This window comes from Pristiophorus japonicus, chromosome 14 (assembly GCF_044704955.1).
Source record: "Pristiophorus japonicus isolate sPriJap1 chromosome 14, sPriJap1.hap1, whole genome shotgun sequence".
In the NCBI taxonomy this organism is placed as follows: domain Eukaryota; kingdom Metazoa; phylum Chordata; class Chondrichthyes; family Pristiophoridae; genus Pristiophorus; species Pristiophorus japonicus.
In genome coordinates this window covers 55,966,118-55,976,333 of record NC_091990.1, presented here as the reverse complement: position 1 = coordinate 55,976,333, position 10,216 = coordinate 55,966,118, and the positions used below count along the sequence as shown (strand labels likewise).

The 10,216-nt window shown below is 43.2% G+C and overlaps 1 protein-coding gene across 1 annotated transcript in view; it reads left to right on the top strand.

Moving 5' to 3' along the window:
- The window catches only part of inpp5b (inositol polyphosphate-5-phosphatase B), a 148,837-nt gene that overhangs the window by 111,027 nt on the left and 27,594 nt on the right, over nucleotides 1–10,216 (top strand). The window contains exons 14-17 of the mRNA XM_070899223.1: nucleotides 2,369–2,534; nucleotides 5,160–5,395; nucleotides 9,102–9,215; nucleotides 9,363–9,447. Of these exons, the coding sequence (XP_070755324.1) occupies nucleotides 2,369–2,534; nucleotides 5,160–5,395; nucleotides 9,102–9,215; nucleotides 9,363–9,447 (601 nt within the window). The remainder of the gene's footprint in view (nucleotides 1–2,368; nucleotides 2,535–5,159; nucleotides 5,396–9,101; nucleotides 9,216–9,362; nucleotides 9,448–10,216) is intronic.

Sequence of the window (10,216 nt, the reverse complement as noted above, 5' to 3'; positions counted from 1 at the left end):
CACAGGTTCAAAACCCTGGTGTGTACAGAGTTATCTCAACCAGTGAAACACTGGGAGTTCTTACAGCTTCCTGAGCAAGAGGAGAAAGGAAAGTCAGCCGGGGTTGCCATTCCTGATTGCTATGCATAGACCCTTCCCAGAAAATGTGTGTGTAGATATGTCTGGCGTGGACAGGATCAAGCTTCATGACTGAATAGCTCCCTCGCCGTGATGATCAGTCGTGAAGAGTGACCATTTGGGTGAGCTATTGGAGATCGCTGGCACCTATGGAATCCAGGAGAGAAAGGGAGAAAGTTGCAAAAAAATACATTTTTAAAATACACTACATCCAACTATTCAAAGCTCAGACACTTTGATTGTATCTTTTATAAGAGCAGGTGTTTTCTTAACTTTTTTACCAGGTTTTTTCCCCTGGAATTTTAACTGTTGATTCTGAATATCAAACTAACTATTTCTGTAAAGCTTGTGGCCTACAAATTCGTGTCGGGCTGTGGCGCGAAACAGGCTGTATCGGTTCGTCCGCCCGTTATACGCAGTGCAATGGAGATGAATATCAGGTGCTGGGTATAACGGGCGGCCGATCCGATACTGCCTGTTTTGCGCCACCACCCGAGATGAATTTCTCGGTCTGTGTTTCACAGTATCAGTATCCCATTTTAAAGCACTATGAGTATTTTATTTTGTCTATTTGTTTAAATAGTAATGCTGAGCCCATCTGACATCCTTTATACTTTCCTGCTACTGATTTCATGAGGAAGCTGAATACTGCCATGCAACTTCTCTCCGACAACTATCCACCTCCCAACACTGTCATGAACAATGCAATGTATTTCAATTTCAAATTACCTTGATTTCAAAATTCTCATTCTTATTTTCAAATCCCTCCATGATCTCGCCCTTCCCTATCTGTGTAATCTCCTCCAGTCTCACAACCCCCTGAGATATCTATGCTTCTCTAATTCTGCCCTTTTGAGCATCCCTGATTATAATCGCTCAATCATTGGTGGCCGTGCCTTCTGTTGCCTATGCCCCAAGCTCTGGAATTCCCTTCCTAATCCCCTCTGCCTCTCTACCTCTCTTTCCTCCTTCAAGACACTACTTAAAACATACTTCTTTGACCAAGCCTGCGCTAATTTCTACTTGTGTGGCTCGGTGTCAAATTTTTATCGCATAATACTCCTGTGCAGCGCCTTGGGACATTTCACTACGCGAAAGGCGCTATAGAAGTACAAGTTGTTGTTGTACATTTAAATAATACCTTTAGTGTAGAAAAGCATCCCAAAGCACTTTACAGAGACATAATAAAGCAGGGTGCCAAGCCAAAGCAAGGAGATATTAGTATTCGTCGCCAAAAGCTTGGTTGAAGAGGTGGACTTCAAGGAGAATCTTAAAAGGAGAAAGGAAGTTGGAGTTTAGTGTGGGAATTCAAGAGCATGGGGCCTATGGATGAAGGCGTGTCGTCAGTGATGAAGCAGAAGACACCAGAGTCAGAGGAGCAGAGAGTTCCAGTGGGGGTAGAGCTGGAAGGAGGTTACGGTGGGGACAAACTCCAGAAGGGATCTTAAATTTGTCGTGATAGGAGTCAACGTAGGTCAAGGAGGATGGAGCTGATGAGTACCACACGCACATTTAGCTGGATTCCTGAATAGTGATTAGCAGTGAAAAGCATGGACTGCTTTTCCAAGGCAGAACATACTGAGGCCAATTGTCAAACCCCTGTGTTCTTAAAAAGTGTGCAAATGGTAAAACTCTGGCCCTGGAATTTTCCCGAGGTTCTCCTGGTCTTGTTTTGTAACTTCAGCAGATGACCAGCAGAACCTTCAGACAAATGACATAAACAACAGAAAGCAGAAGTGTGTGCTATTTCTCTGGGGATTCTGACAGTCACCCACCAAGCACACAGCAGGAGACGAGGAGAGAGCCCGCCTCCTGCACCTTGCAATTTCAGGGCTTTTAACTGTAGTGCTGTTATTTTCCCTCCTAGTGTTCTCTCTCCTGAAAATCCTGGTGCCTCTTGCATAGGATTTAGTTCCATAGCCCCCTGCGGCCGTAATGTATCGCGCTCAGGTGACCATGCACTGACAGCCAAGATGGTGAGTGTTGACTGGCTATTTGAGTGTAGGGAGCATCACCTTTGGGATGCTTGAGCAATTCTGGTGCTTCGTGGAAATCAGATACCCCTTTATGGACCAGAGTTTGAAACTGATACTCTCCTGGCTCAGTACCACATACGTTTACCCGTTTATTTTGCATTGTTAAAATATTTATTGGAATCCTGTAGAGAATTACATTTATTTTAAAAATGACTGTCTAATACTCCATTCTTGCCAGCAGTACTTCATTAAAAAAAATTGTTTTCTTTTTTCAGTTCCATTTTGAGAATGTAAAGTTCATGCAGCTCCAGGTTCAAACGCTTATTATTGCCAACACCGGACTCGTGCCCTGTCAGTTTGAATTCATCATCAAACTGGACGAGCCTTCATACTGCAAACCATGGTTCAGTGCTACCCCAAATAAGGGGATTTTACATGAGGGTATGTCATAAGAACATAAGAACATAAGAAATAGGAGCAGGAGTAGGCCAAGCCTGCTCTGCCATTTAATACGATCATGGCTGATCCGATCATGGCTCAGATTCATTTCCCTGCCCGCTCCCCATAACCCCTTATTCCCTTATTGGTTAAGAAATTCTCTATCTCGGTCTTAAATTTATTAAATGTCCCGGCTTCCACAGCTCTCTGAGGCAGCAAATTCCACAGATTCACAATCCTCAGAGAAGAAATTCCTCCTCATCTCAGTTTTAAAAGGGCGGTCCCTTATTCTAAGATTATGCCCCCTAGTTCTAGTCTCCCCTATCAGTGGAAACATCCTCTCTTCATCCAACTTGTCAAGTCCCCTTATAATCTTATACATTTCGATAAGATCACCTCTCATTCTTCTGAATTCCAATGAGTAGCAGCCCAACCTACTCAACCTTTCCTCATAAATCAACCCCCTCATCTCCGGAATCACCAAGTGAACCTTCTCTGAATGCCTCCAAAGCAAGTATATCCTTTCTTAAATATGGAAACCAAAACTGCATGCAGTATTCCAGGTGTGGCCTCACCAATAGCCTGTATAACTGTAGTAAGACTGCTCTGCTTTTGTACTCCATCTCCTTTGCATTAAAGGCCAAGATACCATTGGCCTTCCTGATCACTTGCTGTACCTGCATACTATGCTTTTGTGTTTCATGCACAAGCACTCCCAGGTCTCGCTGTACTGCAGCACTTTGCAAATTTTCTCCATTTAAATAATAACTTGCTCTTTGATTTTTTTCTGTCATATTCTGTACAAAAACATTAATGATTCTCCTTTGAACCTTGAACCCTGTTCCTAGTTTCATTTCATATTTTTATTTCTTCAACTGATCAAAATGAAAAAGGGGTCTGGGTACCACAGGGAATGAGCCTGCTGTCCTTTCATCTGGTTTTCAGTCCAGGATATGTTGAAGTGAGTGTGAGACCATCTCGGCTCAGTTCTGAACGGTTGTGTGCTGTCCTAGGATAAAATGGGCACTAAAGTGGCCTTTTCATTCAGAGACACCATACGTTTGGCTGGTGTGGGAAATGGAAATGTCTCAATGCTCTTGAGTTTGCCCATTAATCCCAAACCGGGTCGGAGCGGCCGTCGCTCCGAGTTATCAGCGCATCGCTGATGACATCAGCACGATGCGGACGTGCCATATCGCGCTGACCCGTCACAATGCCCCTTCCCTTCAGTTAAAGGGTAGGGCCGCTGTGAACTCAGCAGCCACTTTAGTGGCAAACACTAGGCCACCAGAGAGGGTTTTTGCTGGGTCAGTGACCAAAAGGGGGTGCTGGGCTGCCTGTTGGTGGCCGCCGTTTTCGGGTCGACCTGGCAGTCTGTAGACAATTAAAATAAAATGGCGGCCGTGACAATGCGCCCTGGGCCGTGAGCACCGTCCTGAGCCGACCCCATTCGTCCTGCGGGGGAAATTGCCCGGCAGGTCGCGAAGCTGGCGGATATCCGCCGCCGGGGCACCCCTTGAAGGGGGAGGCCTTTAGCGCCCCAGGCCGCTATCTTTATTTGTCGTTCGACTCTTGGGTCGGCCCGCCATCGTGCAGCCCGGCATTCCATTTCGGATGCCAGGCAGCTGGCCCGGTCGATTGCGTCCCTGGTGGCCCAGTGGCGGCCCCGAAAGGGCCTGCAGTGCACAGCGGCCCTCCCCTTCAATGGAAGGGGAGGTGCATTGTAGCGTTGTGTAGCGCTAGCCTCCACCGTGTGCGTTGGACTCGGCTACCGTCCCAGGAGCACCCCACAAGGGAAGCGGAGCACCGGAAACAGCGCTCCGCTTCCTTTTGAGGGGCATACGGCCCAATTCTGCATCGGGCACAGGAGATCCCGGTCCCAGAAGGTTACTGTTCCCAGTCAGGGCGAAGGACAATTTCCATCTCATAGCTTCATACCAAATGCCCTGATTGGTTGTGCTTAAATTTCAATCAGACATAGTCAGGAATTGGAAACTGGCAAATGTGTTTAACGTGGCAGAGCTGCTTCAGGGGTTGGAGATAATTGGAGATATTTAAAAGAAATTCAACTGTTCATACTCCACATTAAATACATGAGGAAATTACATGCTTGGTTCTGAGAAATCCAGAAAGTGCTGATAGTAGAATCATTGAATCATAAGGCACAGAAGGAGGCCATTTGGCCTGTGCGGTTCTCTGAAAGAGCTATCCAGTTAATCCCACTCCCCTGCTCTTTCCCCATAAACCCTGCAACTGTATATCCAATTCCCATTAGTATTTGCAGGGTGGCTGGACGCATTTCACTAAATTCTTGGAAGTAAATTTAATTTCTATTTTTTTTAAAAAAAGAGTCATTTGTCCTCATTGTTTTCCCAAATCAGCACTTGCTTTTTGATTTTCTTTCTGACAAATTGAATTATTGTGGCTTTTACTTAGAGACTGAATCACAAAAATATCTTGACTAAAGTACAATGAGCATCTTAAGACCCTTCTAAGATGAACAGGAAATTGCATTCCTGCTACTCTCCAGTTCAGTGGGACGTTCTTTGCAGTATTCAGAGGCAGATTGCTTGTTTTGTGGTGTGACTGAAGCAGCTACAATAAACATGGTTTGATGTTCCTTTTCAGGGGATAAAATAGAAGTTGAGTTGGAAGTGTACGTGAATAAATCTACTGCTCTCTCATTGAACATGGGAACGGACCATATTGAGGATATTTTAATCTTGCATCTACAACGAGGAAAAGACTACTTCCTGGCCATTTGCGGGAATTACCTCCCGAGCTGCTTCGGATCCTCGTTGCAAGCGCTTTGCTACATGAGGGAACCAATCCGAGACGTGCCATCTGAAAGAATACAAGAGCTGGTGAGAAAATTAATTATAAATAGTTTAAAGCAGCCACAAAAAAAACACCTGCAGCCATGGAAATGAGCTGAAAGGGCTTGGCTTTTAAAAAATTTAGCGTAAGACGGGTATACTTTTTCCTTGCTATTTTTAACGTCAGCCTTGTATCAATGGTAGAGCACTCTTGTCCCTGACCCAGAAATATAAAAACATGAGAACATAAGAAATAGGAGCAGGAGTAAGCTATACGGCCCCTCGAGTATGCTCTGCCATTTACTGCGATCATGGCTGATCCGATCATGGACTGAGGTCCACTTCCCTGCCCGCTCCCCATAACCCTTTATTCCCTTATCGGTTAAGAAACTGTCTCTCGCTCTGTTTTAAATTTATTCAATGTCCCAGCTTCCACAGCTCTGAGGCAGCAAATTCCACAGATTTACAACCCTCAGAGAAGAATTTCCTCCTCATCTCAGTTTTAAATGGGCGGCCCCTTATTCTAAGATTGTGGATTAAAGTCTCACTCCAGGACTTGAGCAAATAATCGCGGCTGATACTTGCATGCAGTACTGAGGGAGTGCTGCACTGTCAGAGGTGCCATCTTTCGGATGAGATGTTCAGCCTTCCTGTTGAGGTGGATGTAAAAGATCCCACAGCATTATTTGAAGAAGAGCAGGGAAAGTCTCCTGGTGTCCTGGCCAACACTTATCCCTCAACCAGTGCCACCAAAACACATAACCTGGTCACTTATCTCGCCTGCTGTTTGCAGGTCCTTGCTTTTCACAAATTGGCTGTCACGTTTCCCTACGTGACAGCACTGACAGCATGTTAAAAGTAATTTAATGGCTTAAAGGTATCAATGGTTATGGAGAGCGGGCAGGGAAGTGCAGTTGAGACTAAGATCAGATCAGCCATGATCTTATTGAATGGCGGAGCAGACTCGAGGGGCCAAATGGCCTACTCCTGCTCCTGTTTCTTGTGTTCTTATGAAGTGCTTTAGTTGTCCCCGGGATGTGAAAGGTGCTGTATAAATGATTATTTAAATAGATGTTTTGGGCTAATGCTACATATTAGATACCCTTTTTATAATTTACTTACTCTGATCCTCAGTGTTGCTATCTAGTCATGGTACAATTTCTCTGCCAGAGCCACTTGAGGGGAAAAACACACATAGTCACCCTTTCACCGGTTTCTCAGTAATGAGAGTAGTTTGCCCTTTATCTGGCTAATATGTGTTTCAATTCCTGAACCTTGATTTGCTAAAAACTGACCTCTGGAGCTGTTTTTCTATAGTGTGGTTTTTAAAATTGACTTATAGAGGCTCAGGAAAACAGGTAAATACAGTTTAAAAGATCCCCAAAAAATGAGGAGTGGGGCATAGAAAAGGTAAATTAGGGAGTGTTATTTAGAATTAAAGCTTAACTAATGCAAACAAAAAGGAGAACAAGGGAAGAGGAAGAGTGGGGATGCAGAGTAAAGCATTTAAAAACTCTTTTTTTTCTTGTTTTTAAACATTTTCAAATGTTTGTTTTTGATAGTGTAGATTAAGATTAATAGTTACTTTTGGTACCAAAGAGCTTTATTTCTGTTATTGGGGTTTATCTCAGCATCATGTTGCAGGAACTGGAAATGTAAAAACTAGTTAATGCAGGAAGACTGGAATTTCCCAGAGCAGTCAGAAGTCCAGCATCTGAGTTGTGCTTTCTGTCTCTTCCGAATGTATTGCATCAGGTAACTCGTGAGGACTGTGCAAACTCCCCATTTACGTCCGTGTAAGTGGAATCCAGGAAAAATATGACATTGGAGCATTGAAAGAAAGAATGACTTGCATTTTTACAGCTCTTTTCACAACCTTGGGACGTGCCAAAGCACTTTACAACCTATAAAGTAGTTTTTGAAGTGTGGCCACTTTTGTAATGTCGGAAATGCGTCAGCCAATTTGCGTAATCTAGGATCATAAACCTTCGAACGACGAACCTGCATTCTGAAGATATTTGGGAATTTCATGGGATCTTTAGAAGGGAACTTTAGAAGGGTGCGTATTTGAAAAGGAATATAAAAGGATGCAGGGGAATGGGATTAGAGTGGATAGCTCCAATTCAACAGCCCCGATATGATGGGCAGTACATGCTGTAATTTTTATGTTGCAGGTAATGCCACCATCATTATTAAACCAAAGATCTTAAAAATAGTTCTTTCCTCATAACTAATTCATTGTATGAGATGTGGCCAGTTTAAGCCTGGGTCAGGTTTCTTGTACCTGTACTAATATTTATTTATAAGCTCCAGCGGCTTGAAAGGTGTTGTGAATACAGACTTTTGATACAGTTACTTGCATGTCTTGTTTATTTTGTCCAGCCTCCAGCTCCAGGAAACCACTGATTTGTACCTAAAGGCACATTTCCATTGCTTGACTGAGCACTATGTTGGGATCAAAAGACCCATTAATATCTACTTTCTCAATGAGATAATGCAGAACAGTTGGTGTAACCACAGACAGTCTCCCTTAAAATCTCGCTCTCTGAGCCGAGTCAGCTCCACCACAAGTTAAATTCCTGGAGTGCAGCTCTCACCCCCTATATTGTGAAACAAGATACAGAAAAATATTCTGAATATGTATGTCTCCCTTATAAAATGTTCTGACGGAGCACAGAGATAGTTAAAATTGCTACTGCGGTCACCTACATGAAGCAATGGAAGCACCAATTGCACATCAGGACCTGAGGGTACTTGTGCATGAAACACACAAGGATCGTATGCAGGTACAGCAAATGATCAGGAATGCCAATGGTATCTTGGCCTTTATTGCAAAGTGGATGGAGTACAAAAGCAGGGAAGTCTTGCTACAGTTATATAAGGTATTGGTGAGGCTCCACCTGGAATACTGCGTGCAGTTTTGGCTTCCATATTTACGAAAGGATATACTTGCTTTGGAGGCAGTTCAGAGAAGGTTCACTAGGTTGATTCCGGGGATGAGGAAAGATTGAGTAGGTTGGGCCTCTACTCATTGGAATTCAGAAGAATGAGAGGTGATCTTATCGAAACATATAAGATTTTGAGAGGGCTTGACAAGGTGGATGCAGAGAGGATGTTTCCACTGATGAGGGAGACTAGAACTAGAGGGCATGATCTTAGAATAAGGGGCCACCCATTTAAAACAGATGAGGAGAAATTTCTTCTGAGGGTTGTAAATCTGTAGAATTCGCAGCCTCAGAGGTGTGGAAGCTGGAACATTGAATAAATTTAAGACAGAAATAGACAGTTTCTTGAATGATAAGGGGTTATGGGGAGCGGGTGGGGAAATGGAGCCGAGTCCATGATCAGATCATCCATGATCTTATTGAATGGCGGAGCAGGCTCGAGGGGCCATATGGCCTAGTCCTGTTCCTATTTATTATGTTCTTATCTGTGGTATTGTGCCTTCATATTGTGTGTGTGTTGATGTTTCTGTTGCCCCCTCCTGTCAAAGTTATGGCTCCCTGTTCTAAACACCCTCTCCTCCGCCAACCGCCCCACGCCCACCTCCAAAACAAAACTATCTAAAATGTGTAACATACATTTAGTTCTATGGATGATGGAACTTGTAAGAAAGAAATGAACAAGGAGCATAAACTGTGGAGTGTAACGAGTAGTGAAAGAAAAAGGCAGTGGAACGATTTTTTTTCGCAGATGAAAGATGCACTTTATTTCAACATTACTGAGTTTTGAACACAGTTTGTTTGTTCCGCAGGAAAAATTGACAACCAAGAATGACTGTGACCACTTTCCAAATGAAGTGCCACTTGATATCCCGAAAGAAATCTGGATGATAGTCGACCACCTGCACCGCAATGCTTCACACCAGGTCTCATCAAGATAAATATCTTTATTGTAATAGGAACTATTTCCAAAATATGAGTCTCTCTATTTTTCTTCCCTTTTTCATTCTGCTTTTCCATGGGATTGTAGAATTCCTTTATTGTCTTGTGTTAAATGCTGTCATTGCTTGTAGGGAGACCTGTTCCAGCAGCCAGGACTGAAGTCGGAATTTGAGGAGATCCGAGACTGTTTAGATACGGGAATACCAGATTTTATCCGTATCCTTTTCTAAATTTATAACTCCGCTTCATAATGACTTTACAGACATTCTAAGGTATCCCATTATTTGAATTGGTAAGTATTGAAGTGCAGGTTCGGCGTATTGATTCTTTATCATTATAAGGGGCTTTACTTTCATGATGATATAGCACTAACTTGTGATTAGTTGATTGCGAATTGGCAATGTGTCATCCAATGTTGCCTCTAAAAAATTTTGTGCACCCAGTTAAAACTTCACAGCGTGTGGGGGAGCGCAGAACTCAGAATGGATTTAAAATTGGCTGAGAGACAGAAAGCAGAGACTAGTGGTGAATGATTGTTTTTCAGACTGGAGAGAAGCATACATTGGTATTCCCATAGGTCAGTATTAGGACCACTGCGGTTTTGATAAATATTAATGACCTAAAATTTGGGCATGCAAGGCATAATTTCAAAGATTGTAAATGGCACGAAACTTGGAAGTGTAGTAAATAGTGAGGAAGATAGTAACAGATTTCAGGAGGACATCGACAGACTGGTGAAATGGGTAGACACGTGGCAAATAAATTTAATGCAGAGAAGTGTGAAGTGATGCATTTTGTAAGGAAGAATGAGGAGAGCTAATATAAAATAAATGGTACAATTTTAAAGGGGGTGCAGGAACAGAGAGACCCGGAGGTGTATGTACACATCTGAAGGTGCCGGACAAGTTGAGAAGGCTGTTTTTTAAAAAAACACACTGAATCCTTGACTTTATAAATAGAGGCATAAAGTACAAAAGCAAGGAAG